At 38.3% G+C, this 24,559-nt stretch overlaps 1 protein-coding gene across 1 annotated transcript; it reads left to right on the forward strand.

The window, feature by feature from the left end:
* The first annotated feature begins 20,035 nt into the window (after positions 1–20,035).
* On the forward strand, positions 20,036–24,342 carry LOC127105789 (putative N6-adenosine-methyltransferase MT-A70-like). Its single transcript, XM_051042996.1, has 9 exons — positions 20,036–20,187; positions 20,305–20,442; positions 20,604–21,752; positions 21,862–21,960; positions 22,156–22,239; positions 22,356–22,702; positions 22,851–23,067; positions 23,435–23,514; positions 23,810–24,342. The coding sequence occupies exons 3-9, from the start codon at positions 20,622–20,624 to the stop codon at positions 24,072–24,074; spliced, it is 2,223 nt and encodes a 740-aa protein (XP_050898953.1). The 5' UTR covers positions 20,036–20,187; positions 20,305–20,442; positions 20,604–20,621; the 3' UTR covers positions 24,075–24,342.
* The last annotated feature ends 217 nt before the right edge of the window (positions 24,343–24,559 follow it).

Raw genomic sequence — 24,559 nt, forward strand, 5'->3', positions numbered from 1 at the left:
ATTCATGAACTGTCATGCTCGCTAGGCGAAGCCCACGTTTAAAAAAAAACGAAAAAAAAAACGAAAAAAAGAAAAAAACAAAAAACAAAAAAAAATAATAAACGAAAAATAAATAAATATATAAATAAATAAAATATAACAGAAAATTTTTGGACTTGGGCCTATCTCATTTGAGCCCACAGGTCCACAAAAATCAGGTTATAAATTCAGAGTTTCAGTGAAACAAAAGGTCATTCAATTCTATTCCTATTACCCTGGCTGAGGAAAAAGATAGTGAGAGAAGAGCCAACAGAGTTCAGAGCAACCTCCAGAGACTGAAGGGAACTCATCGGCAAAGAACCAATTCCCTCTCATATAAACCCTCAGATTGCTTTGCAAACCCAACCGGGCAATTCAATTTCATTCGATCTCTCCAGTCAGGTTTGCCTTATTCCCATTACTTTATGCTTTTAATTTGAATGCTCTGAATGTATGAGGTATTATGGGTGAATTTGATACCCTTTTGATGCATGTGTTTGACAAGAGGTTTAGGCCTCATACCCTTGGTTGCTTTTTGTGAGCTTTTTGTGAATTTTAATGGCATGATTCATGTGGTTACATTTTGATTTGGGGGCAACTCTCGATTACCCTATCTTGTTTCTCTAACCTGTTTGTTGAGTTTTGTTTTGTGAGGGCTCATATGACTCTTGCAGAGATGGCTTGCCTGGTGTTCCACTTTATTTGTGGGATACCACCTGGAGGTTTATTCCGATTACCTGTACTGACTCACTTTCTTTGATGGTGTTTAGCTTGGAAGAGTCTTTGGGTTTCTTATTTATCTAATTGTTGTTACTTAGGATCTTTATCCGTACGGTAGATCTCTCGATCCCTTTACTTTTCCCGCATGTTACCGATTTCTTAGGTTTCGTATAGCCTCTCGTGGCATGTCATTTAAGGTAGCGCGGTTCCTTCATCCAGGACTGCCTTTTTGCATGAGCATCCCTAAACACCCCAAACTCATTGATTTTTCTTCTCCTAAGAACACGTTATCTCCTTCTACTACAGGCGAGTAAGTCTCCAAAGGTCGAGCATCCGGTAGATTGCGTAGTAACGTCGTTCACCCCAAAACACAACCCTTACCCCATAGGTGGTCGAACTACGTTTTGCTCTGATTTTCATCCCAGATGAGATACGTAGGCATAAGACGCAATGTCTTAGCGAGCACACTCCTCTTTAACCCATAGGTAGCCGAGCTACGAAGACTCTGATTCTCCTATTCAGATGAGATACGTATGAAGTGGATGCGACGTCCGTGCGAGTCATTTTCTTTTGACCCTTCTTTTAGTAAGTAGTACATTAGATAAACATACACGCTTTTCTCATCCCTTCAATCATATTTGCACAAATAAATTTTCAAAAAAAAAACAACAACCTTTGCAACAAATGTGAAAAGGGCTCCCTAGGAGTACCTAGGATGCTTTGGATGCCTAATACCTTCCCATTGCATAACCAACCCTCTTACCCAGATCTCTGACATTTTTACTAGTTTTTGATTCGATAAAACTTTTAGGTTTTTGTTCGCTTTCTAACCATTCCTTTGGATAAATAGAAGTGCGGTGGCGACTCGACTTGTATGATTTACCTTGGATTTAGTCAATATCTCTAATGGTAACGAATACCCCGCTACACCTTCAAATAACAGGGCTGCAGAAATAGAATCGGTGTCCCTGTGTAGCCTCAGATCCCTGTGGTATGTGTCCCTCTCATTAGCTCCCAAATGGAGCGGTTCACCCAGCACACGGTTGATAGCATCCCTATCGAAAGCAACCTGACGACCTGACACTCTCGTCATCCAAGTGAAAGGCTCGTCGTCATTAGGCAGTGCGTTCGCATAGAACTCACGCACTATCGATGTCATAGCTTTCAAGTGGGGAGATCAACCGGTCCCATTTCTTGCTATGAATCAACCCAGCAAATGTTCTATAATCGCCTTCGGGGTTGATCATAAACCTCTTTTCTGGCAAGATTTTTCTTTTTTCCAAAGCCACATAGCGTGCGGCTTGCTTTACCCCGATGAATTTGTCGGTGTCAAATTGGATGGGTACAGTACGGGAAGTGCTCCCGACCTTTCTCTTTTTCGAAGCGCTCAACCTAGATACCATCTGTAAAACACAGAAAAGGAAAAGCACACAACCACAAAACAGATTAGAGAGCAAAACAGAAAAACCAACTACTGTCATGGTCGCTACTGCTTCGCTAAGCGAGGACCCAGCGAGGCTTCGCTATAGGTTCGCTTAGCGAAGTGGCAGCGGATGCTCGCCACAGATTCGCCTAGCGAGATGCTAGCGAATGTTACGAGATTCTGAATTCTCCATTGTTAACACTCCAATTTCAGAAAACCCTAAGTCTAATGGTACCCATTTCAGAAACAAAGTGATTTAACATGCTAAGAATCGTTCCAAACATACATGCAAACCTAAACATACATGCAAAACCTAATGATACCCAATCTCCCAAATTCACCCTAAATGTCTCATACTTCATAATTTACAACTTGAAAGCATAAAGTAATGGAGATAGAACAAACCTGATTGGAGAGTTTGACTGAATCTGAAATGTAACGGTTAGGGTTTGCAATGCAATGTTAGGGTTTGTGTGAGATGGAATTGATAGAGGTGATTTTGTGCAAGTGAGAGTAAACTTGATCCTTATATTCAGACTTAAAACAAAATAACAAGTTTTGGGCCCAAATGAGTGGCCCTATGAAATAAAATTAAAGTTCTTTCATGCTACGCTCGCTACTGCCTTCGCCTAGCGAGCAGCTAGCGAATCAGCTTGCTATTGCCTTCGCCTAGCGAGCAGCTAGCAAGCATGACAGTATTTTGTTTTTTCACAACAACATGCAAAGCACATTTCAGCAAGGTTCTTTAAGTTGAACACCAATACCACACAACAGAAAGCTGTAAATACTTACAATGTTGGGGTGCCTCCCAACAAGCGCTTGTTTAACGTCGGATAAGCTCGACGGTTCGAGATGCTCACAGAGGAGCATCCAAGGAGATAGCACAACTTTCGCGGTCCACAAGACCGCCAAGATAAACCTCCAAACGTTGGCCATTAACCGTCCAACTCTCTTTCTTCTCCAAGTCCTCAATGACAATAGCTGCATACTCTTTGACTTCTTTGACACGAAATGGCCCGGACCATTTAGACTTCAATTTTCCGGGGAATAGCTTCAACCTAGAATTGAACAAAAGGACCAACTGTCCGGGCACAAATTCTTTCTTCCTAAGCTTTTTGTCATGATACTTTTTCACCTTTTCTTTGTACAACCAACTCGAGTGATATGCGGCATTGCGCATTTCTTCCAACTCAAGCAATTGCACTTTTCTTTTTTCACCGGCCAAATCCTTATCAAAGTTCAATAGTTTCAGAGCCCACAAAGCTTTGTGCTCCAATTCGACCGGCAAATGGAAAGTCTTACCAAATACCAATTGAAAAGGAGTTAGCCCAATTGGAGCTTTAAAAGCGGTACGGTATGCCCATAAAGCTTCATCCAATTTTTGCGACCACTCTTTTTTAGAATTTGACACGGTTTTTTCAAGAATTCTCTTAATCTCACGATTAGAGACCTCAGCTTGACCGTTTGCTTGTGGGTGATACGAAGTCGCCACTCTATGTGATACATCGTAATGTTTCAAAATGCTTTCTAACGGTGCATTACAAAAGTGTGACCCTCCATCACTAATCAACACACGGGGGGTTCCAAAACGGGAAAAGATGTTTTTCTTCAAAAATTTGATTACCGTTTTAGCATCCGCCCGAGGTGAGGCAATCGCCTCAACCCACTTAGAAACGTAGTCAACCGCCACAAGCATATATTCATTACCATATGAGGGTGGGAATGGTCCAACAAAGTCGATACCCCAACAATCGAATACTTCAACCTATTGGATGTTTTGGAGAGGCATTTCGTCTCTCTTACCAATCCCACCACTTCTTTGGCAACTATCACAACTTTGCGCATGGGCATTTGCGTCTTTGAAAATAGTAGGCCAATAAAATCCTGAATGAAGGACTTTAGTGGCCGTTCTTACCCCATTATAGTGTCGGTCGTAAGGCGAGTTGTGACAATGCCAAAGAATACTTTGCGCTTCATCGCCAGTAACACACCTCCTTAAAAGGTTGTCACCACCCAATTTAAACAAGTATGGGTCGTCCCACACGTAATACTTAGCATCCGAGAGAAATTTCCTTTTTTGGTTCGAAGTTAGGTCGGGAGGCACCAAACCACTAGCCTTGTGGTTTGAAAAGTCCGCAAACCACGACCTAACTTGAACTTTGAAAAGTTTTTCATCAGGAAACTCTTCCCGGATTTCCTTCTCGGAAGCGGTAACCTCCACATTAACTAAGCGAGATAAATGATCCGCCACCAAATTTTCCGATCCTTTCTTGTCTTTGATTTCAACATCAAATTCTTGCAACAAGAGGATCCAACGGATGAGTCTTTGCTTCGAGTCCGGTTTGGTGAGCAAATATTTAATCGCCGAGTGGTCGGTATACACTACGACCTTGGAACCAATAAGATAGGACCTAAACTTTTCAAGCGCATACACTATCGCAAGTAATTCTTTTTCAGTGGTGGCATAGTTAACTTGAGCCTCATTAAGAACTTTACTTGCGTAGTGTATCGCATGAAAATTTTTCTCTTTTCTTTGGCCTAATACCGCTCCGATTGCATAGTCGCTCGCATCACACATGAGCTCAAAATTTAAATTCCAATTTGGAGCGACTATAATTGGAGCGGTAACCAATTTTTCCTTTAAAATTTCAAAAGCTTGTAAACACTCATCAGTTAAAAGAAATACCTGATCCTTAGCTAGCAAGTTACTCAAAGGCTTAGCTACCTTTGAGAAGTCTTTGATAAAGCGCCGATAGAAACCGGCGTGCCCCAGAAAGCTTCGGATTCCCTTCACATTCACCGGAGGAGGCAACTTTTCAATCACTTCAACTTTAGCACGATCAACTTCAAGCCTTCTTGAAGAGACTTTATGGCCAAGCACTATCCCCTCGGTCACCATGAAGTGGCACTTCTCCCAATTAAGAACAAGATTGGTCTTCACACATCTTTCAAGAACCGTTTCCAAGCTGTCCAAGCATAAATCAAAGGAACCACCAAATACGGAGAAGTCGTCCATAAAGACTTCCATTGTTTTCTCAATAAGGTCGGCAAAAATAGCTTGCACACATCTTTGGAAAGTCGTTGGTGCATTGCATAACCCAAAGGGCATTTTACGGTATGCGAAAATTCCAAAAGGACATGTGAAAGCCGTCTTTTCATGATCGGCCGGGTCAACTGCAATTTGGTTATACCCGGAATAGCCATCTAAGAAACAATAGTATTGTTGCCCAGAAAGTCTTTCTAGCATTTGATCCATGAACGGGAGTGGAAAATGATCTTTTCGAGTTGCGGTATTCAACCGCCTATAATCAATGCACATACGCCACCCCGTTGCCACTTTTGTCGGGATCAACTCATCCTTTTCATTTCGAATCACGGTAATGCCACCTTTCTTCGGAACCACATGTACAGGACTAACCCATGGGCTATCCGAAATCGGGTAAATCATTCCCGCATCCAACAACTTAACAACTTCCTTTCTAACAACTTCCTTCATAGTAGGATTTAAGCGGCGTTGCGGTTGAGCTACTGGCTTAAAATCCTCTTCCATTAAGATCTTGTGCATGCAATAGGAAGGACTAATTCCTTTGAGATCGGAAAGAGTCCAACCCATGGCTTCTTGATTCTTTTTCAAAACATTGATCAAACGGGCTTCTTCATTCTTTGACAAAAGATTGCTTATAATAACCGGCTTTGCTTCGGTCTTGTCGAGGAATGTATACTTCAAATTAGAAGGTAACGTTTTCAATTCAATCGGCGATTTTTCTTCATTAACCTCCTTATTCAATACTTCCTCCTCAACTTCCCACGGTTGTAACTCTTTTAGACTATCAAGTTCCCTTAGGCATTCATCAAGAGCTTGCTCTTCTTCAAGTGTGAAAACTTCAAAGGAGTCATCAAAAGCGAACCCCATAGGAGATATCTCATGAATATGTTTAGAAACTTCAAAAGTTGCCTCTTCGATCACATCAATGCGAAAGCTATCACTTATATCCTTTGAATGCTTCATGGCTTCGAATAGATCAAAAGTAACTTCTTCATTTTGGACCCTTACTTTCATCAAACCGTCGTCAACGTCAATCATCATGCGTGCGGTTTTCATGAACGGTCGGCCAAGAATAAGCGGAGCATCGTCGTCCTCTTCCATATCAATCACAATGAAATTAACCGGGAAGAAGAATTTGTCAACTTTGACCAAAACATCTTGAGCTAACCCATGAGGATGGGTAGTCGACTTATCGGCCAATTGCAAAGTCATCCGGATGGCCTTCATTTCAATGTTGCCAAGCCTCTTCACAATAGACAATGGTATTAGATTAATGCTTGACCCCAAATCAATTAGCCCTTTTCCAACATAGACATCACCAATTTTAACCGGCAAAGTAACTCGTCCCGGGTCAACCTCTTTTTATGGAAGCGTTCGTTGAATAATTGCACTAAAACTAGCATCTAGGACAATTGTCTCCGGTTCCATGTACCTCCGCTTTTTAGTAAGTATGTCTTTCATGAATTTAGCATACTTAGGCATTTGCTCCAACGCTTCGGCAAACGGAATGTTCACTTGAAGTTGTTTGAATATATCCATGAACCGGGCGTAATACCGTTCATTCTCCCTCTTAGTTGGAGCATGTGGATACGAAAGGTTTTGGATTGGAGTAGCGCCCACTACCTCCTTTCCTTTAGAAACTCTAGAATTCCTCTCTCTTTTCTTTTTTACTTCCTCCACCTTCACTTCATCACTCTTATTTTTTTTCAATTTCCACACTTTCTTTGTTTTCTACTTCACCATTCTTTTCATTCTTTTCAACTTCTTCCTCACTTCACTCCCCAACTTCACCATCAATGCTATCCTCTATTTTTTTCTCCTCAACTTTTTTCTCATCCTCTCTTTTTTCACTCTCATCTCTTTTTTTACTCTCACTAATCAACTCCCTTCCACTTCTCGTCGTTATTGCTTTACAATGCTCTTTTGGATTCGTTTGCGTGTTCGCCGAAAAAGATGGTCCGGGTTGTTGTTCCGCTGGTTGTTTAGCAAGTTGACCGACTTGAGTTTCGAGATTTTTGATCGCCGCATCGTTGCTCTTTTGATTAGCCATCGACATTTGCATAAATTGTGTCAATGTCTCTTCTAACTTTGAAGTCACGACCGGCGGTTGTTGAGGTTGGTAAGGATTTTGACGGCTAGAAGTACCACCCCCATAACCTTGGTTATGGTGATAGTTAGCCCTTGGTTGGAACCCTTGATTCCCTTGAAAGTGTTGTTGTTGATTTTGAGGATGTTGTTGATACGGTTGTTGTTGTTGTTGCCTCGGTTGGTAGTCTCGTTGGTTCGCCATGTAATTCACTTCTTCGAACCCGGGAGGTGGACAAAACCCGGTGTCATGATCACCCTTGCAAAGCTCACAACAAGCTATTTGTTTAGCTTTTGAAGGCTCTCTCAACTCTTTTATTTGTTGAGTTAAGAGTTCAACTTGTTATGAAATGAGTTTATTTTGGGCAAGAATAGCATCATTTGTTCCAAGTTCAAGCACTCCCGGTTTCTTCAAAGTGTTGCCTCTACTTTGACTTTGGAGGTCATTTAGAGCCATTCGGTTAATGATATCAGTAGCTTCGTCGACGCTTTTAGACAACAAAGAACCACCCGAAGTAGCATCCAACAAAGTCTTGCAATTAGGTTGAAGGCCATTCTTGAAAATGTGGATTTGCGTCAATTTGTCAAAACCATGCCCTTTGCACTTCCGAAGCATGGATTTAAATCTTTCCCATGCCTCATTCAATGATTCATTGGCTCCTTGCAAAAACACAGAGATAGCCGTTTTGGATTCCATGAACCGGTTGTGGGAGAAAAATCTTTCAATGAACTTCTCTTCCAACACGTTCCAATCCGTCATGACTGCAGGTGTTTGATCCAAGTACCAATCTTTTGCTTTGCCAGCAAAGCATGAGGAAATAGTCTTTTGAACAACGGTAGCTCTTGAGCTTGATCAACTCCGGCCGCCAATGCTATCTCGTAAAATTTGGTGAGAAAAGCAAAGGGGTCTTCATGGTCCATTCCGGTGAATGGACTTCCGTATAGCAAGTTAAGAGTTCCCGTCTTCCTCTCGGCTTGCCTTCCTTGGTGGTTGGCAAACTGAGCTGTATTCCTCGGACTGTTGACACATGGTGTGGAAGCGGGCGGTGGTGGTGGTGGATCCATGATAGGTGTTAAAGGTGGTGGTTGTGTTGTAGAAGAACCTTTTCCTTGTTCTTGTCGTTGTCTAGCTTGTTGCCTCCTTCGTCTTGTTCTGGTATTTAGTCTCCTTGCGGTTCTTTCGATCTCGGGATCAAAAAGAAGTTGGTCCTCAGGAACCTGCCCTCGCATAAAACGAAAGCTGCACACTAAACCAAACAAATTAACAAGCACAAGTCAAAAATTCGAGAGTTAAAAAATTAAGCAACTATTGCGATGCTCGCAATATCAATTCACAATCCCCGATAACGACGCCATTTTGTTGAGTATTGTTAGAGTATCGGGGTTTGTTATCGTCTCCACAGGGATTGTGTGATATCGCCGTCGTTCGACAGTTGTTAAGTTCTTAACTTATCGTAACAAGGGGGTTTAATTTTCGGTCACGGTAGCTTGCATAAAAAGTAAGAAATTACGGTAAAAGTTTTGGTTTTACGATTTGAGAAATATTGTCAAAGTTAGGGTTCGACGATCAATTTGCATGCATATGTTCGATCAAACAAAACCTATAAACTCCACTAGATGATAAACACATCCACAAAGTCCTCCCAATGTGTTTATCTCTAACACACATTGTGAGTTTTCCCATTTTGATCCATTGTTGATCTCTCATACAATCTATCAAAATGACAACTTTTAGGTTCAACTTTTTAGTGAACAAACTCATTCATTACTATCTCTAGCTAAAGAACAAAGATGGATGAAAACCTAGGTCAAGAGTTGGAAAACATCTCTCGATCATAAACCAACACAAAGAGTTATCAATAAAACAAGGTTTTCACCATATATTCATCATCAAAGAGTTTACAAATGAAGATCATCCCATTTACATACAAAGCTTATGATCATCTACATCTAACCTTGACAAAATGAAGGACTTAGCTACTCATTTTCATGGTAGCTTGGTCAACAAGTTTCGTTCGAAGGTTGATCAACATTCGAGTCGAAGAATCGAGATTGGATGGGAATCCACCTTCTTTTTGTGAAATATTATCAAGAGAAGAAGAAATATGAGAAAAATGGGTTTCTAAGGTACAAAATATGATCCCAAGAAAATGCTGAAAAATATCTAAGTGTAAAAGTTGTGTGTTTTTTCCAAAAAGTAGCCCCTGCTACTTATAGTACTAGTTACTAAGCTGTCATGCTCGCTAGGCGAGCAGAATGGTTCGCCTAGCGAGCCCCAAAATAAACCACCAGAGGCACCTGCGCCCAGAAGAAACATCCCAGAAGAGTTGCATATGTTCGCTAGGCGAACAATCCTTCGCTAGGCGAAGCCCTCGCTTATCTCCTTCGCTCCAGCGAGCCTTGATGGATTTGCTACTGGAATTGCTCGCTGCTTCCTCGCTGGATACTCGCCCAACGAGTAACTGCTAGCTTTGGTTTTGTCCAAGTCTGGGAGTGTTCGCTGGAATCTCGCTGAGTGCTCGCCTAGCGAGCACTTCGCTACCTCACTCGCCTAGCGAGCTTGCTGATGTTTGCCTTCTTTCTTGGTTCCTTTGCCATCTTTCTTGTGCCTTTGTTTTCTACTCTTTCATGCCTAATTTCTGCACAATAACACACAAATTAAAGGTACCAAGATCATTTCACATTGTATTGCAAATCATCAAAAGCAAGGGCGGTTTCAAACACTTTCTCGACAAAAAGGAGTGAAAGATGCCCACATTTGATAGCTCAAATAAGCACTTTTGGGCATCTAACAATAAGCATTTGTCAGATTTGGGCTCAAGCTTAGTTGAAATTTATCGTTTCACATAAACTTCGCAACCCCAAATCTTCATGTAAGACATATGTGGTTTCTTACCACTCCATATCTCATATGGTGTCTTCTCAACCTTTTTGAATGGAACACGGTTAAGTGTGTAAGCTGCTGTCAATAGTGCATGTCCCCAAAAGGAGTTTGGAATATCGACGTGACTCATCATGGATCAGACCATGTCTAACAGGGTTCGATTTCTTCTCTCAGATACACCATTCCATTAGGGAGTTCCAGGAGGAGTAAGTTGGGATAGGATCCCACACTCTTTCAGATGGTCATCAAACTCTAGGCTTAAATACTCACCACCTCGATCTGATCAAAGAGTTTTAATATTCTTACCTAGTTGGTTTTTGTACTTCATTCTTGAATTCCTTGAACTTTTCAAAGGACTCTGATTTGTGTTTCATTAAATACACATAACTATATCTACTAAAATCATCAGTAAATGTGATGAAGTACTGAAAACCTCCTCTGGCTGGTATGTTCAGTGGTCCACATACATCAGTATGTATGAGGCCCAAAAGATCATTCGCTCTTTCACCTTTTCCTGTGAATGGAGACTTTGTCATCTTTCTAATTAAACAAGATCTGCATGTCTCATATGATTAATAATCAAAAGAGTCCAAGAGTCCATCTTTATGGAGTTTGGAAATGCGTTTCTCATTTATGTGGCCTAATCGACAATGCCAAAGGTAAGTTGGATTTAACTCATTAGGTTTCATCCTTTTAGTATTAATGTTATAAATAGGCATTTCAAGATCAAGGACATATAGTTCATTGTTCATTTGTCCAGTAGCATAGAATATATCATTCAAATAAATTGAGCAACAATTGTTCTTTATTATAAATGAAAAACCAAACTTGTCCAAACAAGAAAGGGAAATAATATTCCTACTAATTGCAGGTACATAATAGCAGTTCTCTAACTGAATTATTAAACCACTAGGTAAAGTCAATACATAAGTTCCTACGGCTAAAGCATAAACCTTTGCTCCATTGCCAACTCGTAGGTCAACTTCACCTTTTGCCAAATCTCTACTCCTTTCTAGCCCCTGCACATTTATACAAATGTGAGAACCGCATCCAGTATCTAATACCCATGATGCAAAAGTAGATAAATTAATTTCAATAACAAAAATACCTGAAGTTGAAGTCTCTACTCCATTCTTCGTATCTTCTAGGTACTTTGGGCAGTTTCTCTTCCAGTGTCCGGTCTTACCGCAATGGAAGCAGGTGTCTGCCTTTGCTATGCCTCCACTAGGCTTCAAAGCAGCAACAGTGGGCCTGGGTTTGGCAACTTCCTTGCCTTTCCCTTTATCACCCTGCTTGGTGGGTCTTTTGTTCTGTCTCTTTCCATTTCCGATCATCAGAATGGGCTTCCCTTTTGACTTCAGATTCTGCTCAGCAGTTCTTAACATGACTAGCAGTTCAGGAAGAGATTTGTCCATATCATTCATATTGAAATTTAGGATAAATTGACTGAATCTATCTGGCAACGATTGCAAGATCAAATCAGTCGCAAGTTCCTTTCCGAGGGGAAAACCCAACCTTTCAAGGTTTTCCACATACCCAATCATCTTGAGCACATGGGGACCTACATGGGCTCCCTCAGCTAACTTGCGTTGAAAAAGGGCTTTCGAAACTTCAAACCCTTCATGCCTTGCTTGGTCTTGATAGAGCATCTTCAGGTGTTCGATCATATCGAACGCTGCCATGTTCTCATGTTGCTTTTGCAACTCTGAGTTCATGGTAGCTAGCATGAGACAAGCAGTTTCATTGGCATCATCGACATGCTTCTTATAAGCATCTCTTTCTGCCTTAGGTGCAGAACTAGGAGGTTCCTCTTCAGGAACAGGTTTCTCCAAGACATACAACTTTCTATCATGTTTGAGGACAATCCTCAGATTTCGGTGTCAATCCAGAAAATTTATCATAGATAATTTTTCCTTGTCAATGATTGATCGCAAAATGTTGTTAGAGGTGTTTGCTGTCATGGTAATCTACATAAAATTAATGAAAATATAAGTATCAATAACATATTTAATTAGGCCTTTAATTAAATATGCTCCCACTATTTTACTCAAAATAAATGACCCTCACCATTTGATTCGGAAAATCCCGTTGGAAGATTTTCTAGTGGGTCGAGATCCACATTTCACTTTGTTTTAAGTCCGCGTAGGAGGATTACACAAAACTAGGTTATTTAGGTAGGAACTCCTTCCAATTGTATCTAATACAACTCTCGAATATTTTAGTTGGGTGAATAATTCCTTATTCCAATCCATCACATGGATCATTTCCAACTCTTGCTTCTAAACATATATAATCTTATTATAATTTGTTTAGTTAAGTTTGACCCATTGTTTTAGCAATTGGATATTACAATTATCCCATCGCACCTTACTAATATAGAACATGCACCTCGCGTAGGCGAAACCTACATTATCCGATACTAGTCTTGATGAGTGCTAAAACTTGGAAAGCATAAACTTAATATTTAATTTGAGGGAATTGCAATTGTTCTTATCCCACCGGCTTATTTATCATATAAATCGTCTCTCACATGCATCAACATACATTCACATGCATCAACATACATTCATAATGAAACAGTTATGGCCCCTAGCGCAATTGTTCTCCCAAGCCAATGAGAGAACCTAAGCTAACCTAATAACGATCTAAGCTTCTCCAAGCAAGATCTTCAAGGTTGTCCTCCTTTGATATTGAATTCTTCTCTTTCTTCATAACATTACATTACATAAAAGAAACTCGTTTTACATACGAGGGAGTGAGATGAGAAAAGAAGTTACATTAAGAGATTAAAAGAGAAGCACGACACGCAGGTCGTATTTTAAAATCCCAAAACAAAATAAAGGAAAACTAAGGCCATAACCGATCACCAAAAGACAATAATAATAAACACATTATTATTATTATTATTAATTTTAATTATTTTAATTAATTAAAACCAAATTAAATTTCGACGACCGATCACACTACGTAGAGTTAGCCGGGGGTCCGCTGCCCCGTCAGCGGGAACGGGGTTTTCGCTGCCCGGTCAGCGGACGGTGGTTGTAGGGGTAGCGCCTCTGTCCGAAATTTTAATGAACAATTCATTTGAAATCGACGTCGTTTTTGCATCAACACAGAAACGCCGAGAATTCTGACTCTGTGAATGTGACGACCGTCACAAAGCATGTTACGGCCGTCACGTCCAGCTTGTTACGACCATCACAGGCCCATGACAAACGTCACGCGGCCAAAATCAACGGCTTTTGAAACAGTCAACAGACGTGATCCAACAAGCCCTCAATTCACAACTCTTTGACAGCACAACCCTTGTGTTGTCACTAACCCTAATGCACCAATTTCAGACCGTCAAACACACCTCGATTGTTGATTCAGTATGATTGATCAACAGGTCATTGCTTCACCATACTAATGTCGGATTCCGAAGCAAATGACCATTGATTGCTCAAAGGAAAACAACCATTAAGTGTTTCATTGAACGAAACAGAAAAAATATCATATATACCGTATTTTGCATTAGGATTACTTATATCATATATATAACTTGATCGATCTCAATTGCATAACCTATGGACGATCGATGTATCGCTGCTTCACCGTACTAATGTCGGATTCCGAAGCATAGTCAACATCAATCATCCAAATCGTACACACATGATGCCAAATTTAATTACTCGTTTAATTAATTGATTCATTTTGTCTTTTAATCATATTAATACAGAAAATAAACAGCTATCAGATGCATGGTTTCGTAAGTGGTTCTGATACCACTGAAGGAGAATGGACGATCCAAAACGTAGCGGAATTTAAAATTTTCTCCTTTAGTGATCCTTACGAATGGGCATGATCAGTGATAGAATCGTTACCTCTTGTGACGATTGAAACCTTTGATGCAGATCTACGGAGCGATCACGAACGTTGAACGATGACAACACTTCTACTCAATCCATACGAACGGATTCCTTTAATCTCAGTGCTAGCTGCTACGAATGAAGGCTTTGAGTGAGAGAGAGAGAAAGAGAGAGAGAAAACGAAAATGCAATTGCTCTGAATGCTTCTGCACAAGGGTTCTATTTATAGAACCACTTGTGTGGGCTACAAGCTAAAAAGCTCACTTAAGTGTATGTGGCCCATATTTTATAATATGCCAAAAATCACTTAAGCGAGTGGTACCTTACCATATTTCATATTCTACTTAAGTACACCATACCTTACGATGTTCTATAATTCACTTAAGTGCACCGTACCTTACAGTGTTTCTTAGTTACTCTATCTCTCATCAATCTGTCCTTTGTGTGTGACCCTGTAGGTTTTTGCGGCATTGGCAATTATATTAAATCACGTATTTAACATAATAAACAGTGAGCAGTATCTAGCAACACATCACTGCTACCCAAGACACGAAAATGTCATGTGATCTGACAAATCCTTTTGTGATAATACTTATATGTACAATTACCCTTTTGCCCTTATGTCTATATTGAACACAAGGCATATACCGTGTCATCCTTGTCCAGTTCAATATTGGGCCCATAGACATTTATCCTGTTACGCAGGATGGGCAAATTCCATCTAGATCACTCATGTCCCTTAGCATGCTTCGTGGAGTACCCATCAACTGTCTTTATGGTCATCCAGTTATGGACAACGTTTGATCAGCAATAAGGCACTCGACTCTACATCTAGGGTCCATAGTGGTTTCAGGTCGAAGGGTGGTATACACCATTATCACCATATGAGAATAACTTATGACACTTTGCATAACATTCTATATAGTATTCTCATATCGGGTCAATCCAGTATAAATATTACTCTTAATATTCATACCTATGTTTAAGACTTGATAACTCCTTATCCATGATCCATGAGATATGATCATCAGTCTATATACATAATAGTCTTAATGCTTCAATGTTATCCCATTTCATAATAAAGCTCGACTACAGATACTTTAAGAATAGTGTCCTTATGTTTAATGTGATCTCATGATTAAGTCACACTTGATACATTAAACGGACTAGCTATTCTAGAGACTTTATTAAACAAACATAATAAAGAAAAAGCCTTTTATAATTAATAAATAATTCGATACAAGTACCAAAAATATTGGACTCTAGGGCTTACACCAATAGTTGATGATAATAGCGATAACGAGTAATTATCTATGATCTATGTCTTATTTTCTGCTTTAGATTTTTTCTTATCCTTTTTTCTCTCGCTTTTATTGGCTTCTATTGTATTCAACTAATTCTCCTCATGATTTTTTATTACAAGTTTTATTGTTGTTAAATGTTTCCCGCCTTTTTTATGGTGGCCTATATGCTTAAGTTATGTTCTCCTGCTTTGTATTATGATCTGTGTGCCTGTGTATTTTTTCCTTGCCCTTTTGATCATGCCAAAATGGGGATAAGTATACTCTCAAGGAGAGTAAAATATACTCTATTTATCTATGAGAGGGATTTTTGTATAACGCCTCCCTGAGAGATGTGTTCTCATCATAAAAAAAAGAGGAGGATGTGGACCTATGTACTTGCGGGTATAACCATTTGTTGGTTTTGATAATGATAATTGATGAACCAACTTTAAAAATAAACAACTCCATAAGTCAATTGACTTTTGGATGTTGATAGTTCTCTGAGATAAGGGGAGATAATTTCAACTATCAAAGCAAATTTCCTTAATAAATTATAAGTATATCCCCTTATCTCAGAGAACTCTCAACACCCAAAAGTCATTTGTCTTATGGAGTTGTTTATCTTTAAAGTTGGTTAATCAATTGTGATAATCAAAAGTAACAATTATGGAGTCACCTGGCTAACAATTATGCCGTTAAAACCAACGCATCATGTGGAGTCTCTTAGCCAACAAGTATGTCATAAAAAAAATTAGCATAAGTATAAGTGATCAATCATATGATTTTCCTATGTGGAAAGTATTATCAAGTATTTGGAATAATTTCGAGCGCCACGAGGTTTGGAAATTTAAGGATGGTAGACATACACACTTTTTATTGGGTAAATGGGGCCCAACACAAGGTATATTTCATGTCTACGACCAACAATAAGTTTGTTGAAAAAAACATTTTATATGAGAAATGTTCTAAATGGATCTCATGAGTATGACTATAATTTTTTGGTGGATAATTACCAAGTACTAGTGTGATAAGTCTCTGATCTCGGGTACTATACCTGGAGGTATTTATTACAATAAAAAGATGGAAGAGTAGTCGATAAGAAGGTTTCCAAGACCTATAATCGACTCAGAATTGAAACACCTTAATAAGAGCACATCATTACGGTGGAGCTGTTAGGGGGAATATTTCAAAAACTTTAACACCTCCACCTAAAATTCAGATAGGGGCAACCACAAGTTTATCACTGTGAATATACACTCATAAAAGAAAATATAACACTCCTAAAAAAGGCTTCACATCCGTATGCCTGAGTCCACCAGAAGAACTGACCATTCAAAGGGTGATCTACTATGATTTTAGTTGCACTAATGATCACCGAGTCACTTAAAACATAAAGGGTTCTCACTATATCTGAGTCCACCTAGCTGTATTTGATCACATCAATCGACTCCACTAACATGACTCCTTTAAGAGGGATCTTATCAGCCTTACAAATCATGAAGGGATTTAGCTAACTTATGCCATCCGGCTGAGCTCCACGCGCAAGATGATCCTTAATTTCAGTATCACTCAGATCTCGAGAATAAAAATCTTGGTAAGTCTTGATGAGACTTTTGGCATCCTCCCTATTCAAAATAGTGAATTCCATATCTAGAGTGAGCAAAGTAGATGAAGTTAAAACTCCTGCAACTTTCGATGATGCGAACATATAGTTGACTACAGGATCATATGCCATATCATCATCCAAAAAGAAAGTGTCAAAGGAAGACCCACTAATGGAAGTTTCCCTGCCTATGGAACCACTAGAAAGATTTTGTGACTCAGAGTCATGAAATACATTTATAACCACTAGGACTGAGGGATTGGTGACTATATGATAATGATTTGAACTAGAAGACACTTCTGCCATAACCAAAGAAGAAGAATCGTTACTCCCAGAATCACTCGATAAACTTATGGGATAATCATTCATATTGACCATGGTAAAGTAAACACTGAAAGTACGAGGCAAGCTTAGGGTAAGGGGTTACCTGGAAACAGTAAAGTTTGATGAAGAAGGTGAATGTAAATGCGAAATGAAAATTTTCATTATAGAAAATGAAAAGGAACTCAAGTGCACTTGAAATCTTTAAGGGGAAACGCCATACCCTAAATTGATAATCTAAAGCCACACATATGAAAAACTAGTGGAATATTTCAATGATGGGGAATCATTTAATAGATTTGTCCATCATTACTTTTGTAATTGATCCACGACTTCATTGCTTCACGCTATAGTCAAACATTGTCACTTAGGGCCGACCATGACTTTGAAATATTTTCCGACTAGTATACGTCCGACAAGCTTTGGGGAAAACTGTTCTGGACTGGTCAAAGACCCAATAAAGGGTCCAATCATGCACATGCCTAATTGAGATTATCTAACGTATATAGTCAGCACACATGAAATTCAAGGTACATTTTCTAATATTCATTTTTACTATACTCATCTTAGACTCTTTAACTGACTTGAGTATTGGAGTGTTAACCTTATAGGTCCCCCCGCGCCGCTGCACTCGAGATCATCATCACTAATTCTAAGGTCCTACGTCGTCAATCAGTAACAATTCTGGTTGCATAAAGGAACAATTACAAATTAAAATATTATATCAGCGATTAAGTAATAAGTCTTTACCAAATAGTTACTCTTTCATCACTAAACTTAAATTTTAAGTAACCATGAAAATTTGGAGCAAGGTGAGAGTAGATGACAAATGGATATTTCTGAAATCTTGTGTGTTTTCAAATGAACATGAGACCTTATTTTAGAGTAAAACATTTAGACAAAAGAGAAAATTTTGGAAGATCAAGATCTAATTCATAATCGATTAGACTACGACCATAATCGATTATGACATAACAAATAAGGAAAGATTGTAAGTTGAGTGTGCACCTAAGAAGGGGGGGGGGTGAATTAGGTAATATGAAACTTTTTCCGGTTTTGACTTGTTTTTAAGAATCTTTCCTTAAAGATTACTATGTGATGAATACAGTAAATACTGAAAGATAAAGACCACAAAGAGATATCCTGGTTCCCCTCACAGATCGAGAGTACTCTAGTCCCCTTTTAACATGAAAGAGATTTTACTATTGTTAGAACTTTTACAAGACTCTTCCTAATCTTTCTATATAGACACTAACAATCACACCAAGAACAATCCTCTTGGATTTTTCACTAAGTTCAAAAAGAGAACAATCATCCCTTTTAATGAACCTCTTGTTTCCAACAATCCTGGACAACAAGGATACACAAAGTAATTTGAATTTTTGATAAGTATGTAAAATGGAATTGTAGATGTATCAATCTATGGATTGATCTTCTCCTTATAACAAGCAAATCTCTCAATGTTACACAAGTGTTCACTATGAATGGAATGAAACTTATGATGATTTTCTATGAAGGTTAAGTGCAGAAAGTTCCACTCTAAAAATTCTGATTTTGAGCACTTAGAAAATATTTTAAAAGATGAAGAGAATATTTGATGTTTGAAAATTTTACAAAAGGAGGTGAGATTGAAATTTGAAGGAATGGTGTTTATATAACACTAATGCACCTCTACAAATCAGTGTAATTCATGAAAAGATATCATGCTTCAAGGGCCATGATTAAAAATCAACAGAATGAAAAATTATAAAATTTGCAGGCACTAGTACAGTGATAATCGGTTAATCAAATATGGTTAATCGGTTACACCCTTATAACATGCAAATTTTTTGAAAATTTCAGGCTGTTAATCGATTAGCACCCGGAGGTTAAGCGATTAACAGCTCTCCAGAATGCAAAATGGTTAATTTTCAAAGAGAAAACCTTTAGTATAATGCATCTAAACAACTAAACATGATATGAATGTATGAGGATTTGAACACTTGTATACTCATTAGAAAGATTGAATGCTATGTACCTTATCATGCATGATCAATCCATGGGAATTTCTTCAAGACTTCACAAAATAAGAAACTTGTCTTTGCTTTAAGTCTTTGAGCCATTTATTTTTGTCAATCCACTCTTGCTTTGTATAATCTTGTCTTCATCAAAACTCTTGAGAAACATGTTTTTACAAAGATTTGTTGGATCAGAAGCATAATGGATTACCAGACCTTTATAATTGATTACTAAGAAAATTCTGACTCATAATCGATCAAAGTTATTTTTACGTGAAATTAACACACTCAAATTATAAAATTGATGATATAAAATATAAGACAGCTAAGCACAAGACTTCATGGTGAGATTTTAGCAAATTATCATGTTTCTTGACGTTGTTTTTAATATTTTTTATTTTAAGTCAATCATAAACAACTTCCCACGTTTTTTATTTAAGTCAAACTTTCTTCATTTAATAATATTTATGATATTTTTCTTTAATCCCCCTTATTAATCTCAAAACCCGTTAAGAAAATAAAACAAAAAATTTCCTAAAATAACTGTGGAAATTAATTAAAAATTAATTTGTTAAAAACTTTTAGATAAATAAAGGGTAGGACAATTAAAATTTTGAGTTTTTGAAGGCGAATTGTTTGATACCCTTTTATATTTATTGGATATATCGATACTGATAATGTTAATTGATTTAAAATTTTAATATTTTAAAATTAAATAAAATTAAAGAATATATACTATTTAATATCCTCGTTTGATGGGTGTTTACCTTTTTTGAATAAACTAGAGGGGTGCGAATAACATCAGCAATTAAAATTGGACTGGGCTTGAACCCAAGCCCGATAGTCTGAGAAGTTCTTCGCTTTGTGTTTTCTGTTCTCTTCCTTCTTTCATCACTTCCGCAGCATTACACAAGGTTTCTTGAAAGTTCAGTCAAAGCGACATCGTTTTACACTATTCGGTTAGTTTTCTTCTTCTTATTCTGTTTCTCGCTATGATTTTATTTTCTTCACTTTTCCTCTTTTTCTCATCTCATCAATGCTATAAATATAATCACTCCTTATTTTTCAATTTTTAGGTTTTTTTTTTGTTTCGAAGAGAGTAACTCAACTCAACTCAACTCGCCGCCGCAAAACCCTACCGGAGCTGTTCGCCGCCGCCGCCACAAAAATTCAGAGATTCCGTCATTCCCGCCATACCAGTAACCTGGAGATACGTGAGTTAATCCAAAACATTTATCTCATCTATATGCAAATTTCATCTTGTTATTCACATTATAACTATAACTGTGTTGCATTAATATTAAAGTTGTTTCATTTAGTGTAATTGTTTTCAATTTAGTTAGTGTATAAATTACTGAATTATGTTTTTAATTAGGATTGTAATCATTCAAGAATGGATAATACGCCACAATCTGATGAAGCTATCAATAGTATTAAGGATATTCGACAACAACTCGAAGCTCGCATTGAAACTCAACACAAATCACACATGGATATGCTTTCTTCTGTGCAATCCATTATACCTAATCTTGTTTCTTCTCTTGATCTTTCGCTTAAAGTTTTATCGTCTTTTAACAATCGTCCTTTTGCTCCTACACCGCCTCTCCCTCCGGCTCCATCTAGTTTCAATCCACTTAAATCATCAGTGCAGCTACCTCAAAACCCTTCTAATGATAGTGATACTAATCTTCAAAACGCTAAAGCGTCTTTGGTTGCTACGAATCCGGAATTAGAGAAAGTTAGTCCTTTGTCCATTGTTAGATCAATGGTGGCTGTTTGTCTTTTAGGTCGAGTGCCTTTTTCGCCGATTGATTCTTCAACTGTGTTGAGGAAATTGGAGAATGATCAGACGGTTACGCCACAAGAGAAAGCTGCACTTCAGGAGCTTGGTGGAGATTTGGGAGGGCCAACGCTTGCGGTCGAGATTGCTTTGAGGTCAATGGCGGAGGATAATGGTGCTGTTGAATTGGAGGATTTTGTTGTTAGTGGGAAAGCGAGAATTATGGTTTTGAATATAGATAGGACCCGTCTTATGAAAGAATTGCCTGAAGCTGCACAGAGTAATCAGCAAAATGAATCTAGTTTTGGAGATGGTAACACGAGTCAAAATCAGCAGCAAGTGAATACTGGTAGTGCCAATATGAACGGTGTTATGATGGGAAGGCAGGTTTTGAGGCCAATGTCTGATATGTGGATGTCGCATGGTGACCCTCACATGTCAGGGTTACAACCAATGTTTTCTGGTGGTGGACCAAGAGGAACACCGAGACTAATGGGAATGTTGACTACACATAGGGGTATAGGTATTCCGACGATGCATAGACTCCCAATGGGGCCAAATGCATCAGGGAGTAGTTTTAATGCAATGCCGCAGAAACCAAAAACATTAGAGGAGGATAACAAGGATCTTGAGGCTTTAATAAATAAGAAATCATTTAGGGAGATGCAAAAATCTAAAACCGGTGAGGAGCTTTTGGATTTAATTCATCGACCAACTGCAAGGGAGACTGCTGTAGCTGCTAAGGTTCAAATTCACTACTTCCTTTATTAGTCTATACACTAAATTCACTACTTCCTCTGGCATTTTGTACAGTTTATTCTAATTAAGCTTGTTTAAATGTATTATTTTTCAGTTCAAAACTAAAGGTGGTTCTCAGGTGAGGCAATATTGTGACTTACTGACAAAAGAAGATTGTCGACGCCAGACTGGTTCCTTTGTAGCATGTGATAAGGTTAATGACAAGCACTATATTTTATTACTAGTTATTTTGTTTCTCTTGTTTCATTTCTAACTTGTTCACTATCCATTGGCTTGAGCCGGTGGTATACTAAGACATGTGGTTTTCAACCAAACAAACTTTGAAAATTGGTATGGTCATTTTTATTTAGGCTTTCTTGATATGCATTTGTGATCCTTTTATTGGCAGGTTCATTTTAGACGAATCATTGCTCTTCATACTGACATTAATTTGGGAGACTGCTCGTTTCTTGATACTTGCCGGCACATGAAGGCATGGTTTTAACCTCTGAATGCTTATTTATTTATTTTGATTTTTCTCTCCCCATTTTAGTTATTATGTTTGTCATAAGTTTGAGTTGTGTTCTCTTTTTTTGGGTCCTTTGATAGACATGCAAGTATGTTCACTACGAGTATGACCCTACACCTGATGTGCCTCCAACAATGATGGGTGCTCCTCCTCCCAAACCACTAAAGCAGCAGCGTGCTGAGTATTGTTCTGAAGTGGAACTTGGGGAACCACAATGGATCAACTGTGATATACGTAACTTTAGAATGGACATATTAGGTAAGTTTGGAGTTATAATGGCTGATCCACCATGGGACATTCACATGGAGCTGCCTTATGGAACAATGGCTGATGATGAAATGCGCACTCTTAATGTCCCTGCTTTGCAAACTCATGGGCTTATTTTTTTATGGGTCACTGGACGTGCAATGGAACTTGGACGGGAATGGTATTTGCTCTTGCATTTGGTCATATGCTAATTTTCACTTTCATTAAAAAATTATGTTATCTGCTTAGCATAACCAAAAACATGTGGAGTCTTCTTTTTACTAACAATCTGTATTTGGCTTCCACGTATTCTGTTTTGTGCCCTGCAGCTTAGAACTTTGGGGATATAAACGTGTTGAGGAGATCATTTGGGTGAAAACAAATCAACTACAGCGAATAATTAGAACTGGGCGTACTGGCCATTGGCTCAATCACAGCAAGGAACATTGTCTTGTTGGAATAAAGGGTAGTCCTGAAGTAAACAGAAACATTGACACTGATGTTATTGTTGCTGAAGTCCGGGAAACAAGCAGAAAGCCAGATGAGGTTTGTTTGATATTCAAGCGAGTTTCAATAGTTAATTACACCCTTCGAAGTTATTGTTGCTGAAGTTTTAATAGTTAAGCAAAGGTGGTCGGTAGTAGTCATTGAATATAATTTTCAGTTTTCAAGGTTATGTCATGTTCTCTATCATCAAGTTTCATCCTTTTCCCCAAAAAAAGGGTTTTGCATTATAATAAGCCTGACCAAAATAAAAAGAACTTACTAAAAGCCATTTACATGATATATTTTTTCACTTTCCCTCTCCATCTTGTAAATAGTTTAACTAAGCCTGGTAATAAGTTATTCCACCATTTGAGTATTTGAATTTAAATCTTTCTCATGTTAACAATTTAAAAATCCATTCCTACAGATGTATCCTTTGTTGGAGAGGATAAGTCCAAGAACAAGAAAGCTGGAGTTGTTCGCTCGCATGCACAATACTCATGCAGGGTAGGTTTTCAGTTTTCATGACTGATATTTTGAGTTCTTTTGGCGTATTCTTAAAATTATTTGATTGGGATTTAAAATGGGCCTTGATGTTATGTTAATCAAGCTCGCTTGATAATGTTCTATATCAATGAAATGATTTCTTGGACTAAAAAACTTACATGGTTGTAGTTGTTTGTTTAGGGGAAAAAATCATCCATAGAAATCTCGAGCCGTTTATGCTGATCTTTATTAATTGACTATTTGAATTCATCAAAAAAAATTTAGGCTGTTATAATATTCTCAATTGTTCCATCAGGTGGATGTCTCTCGGTAATCAATTGAGTGGCGTGAGGTTAGTTGATGAAGGACTGCGGGCAAGGTTTAAGGCAGCTTATCCAGATGTGGAGGTGCAGCCCGCATCACCTCCCAGAGCTTCTGCTATGGAGGTAGACTCTAGTGTTGCTGCTCAAACAAGCACAGAATCAAAGTCCACTATGACACAGTTTACCGAGCCTGCAGCTCCAGCAACTATCTCTGCTTCAGTGGAGAAGGCAATGGCCATTGATGTGGACACTAACTAAGTTTCTACCATTTTAAGTTTGTGCTCTTGTGGTATACCCAATTTTTGGTGAGCATGGTAATGTAAATTTAAATAATGTTGTAATAGTTGTTAGTTCTGAAACAGTTACATTTATTTATATGTTTAGCATGGTTATCAGTATTGCATGATACATATGTGAGTTGTATGTCTATTCGAGATTAAAAACCTGAACTTAACCATATGAGTTATACTAGGCATATCTATTTTAGACATGAATCATTTATGAAATCTCAAGTTGTTTTGATGAATCACAACATGGCCATGAATCACATGATTCAATTTTTTTCTGTAGGAATTTTAGTTACGATGTATCTTACAATTTATAACAACATTTGATTGACAATAGGGAAAGTTGGTTTGTTGATTTGTAATGGGATGAATGGGTGAATAATCCCGTCCTGAATAGTTCATAATCACTCATCAAGCATTATTTAACACGCATGCACGATTTTACTTCATTAAAGG

This window comes from Lathyrus oleraceus, chromosome 7, assembly GCF_024323335.1.
Source record: "Lathyrus oleraceus cultivar Zhongwan6 chromosome 7, CAAS_Psat_ZW6_1.0, whole genome shotgun sequence".
In the NCBI taxonomy this organism is placed as follows: Eukaryota; Viridiplantae; Streptophyta; class Magnoliopsida; order Fabales; family Fabaceae; genus Lathyrus; species Lathyrus oleraceus.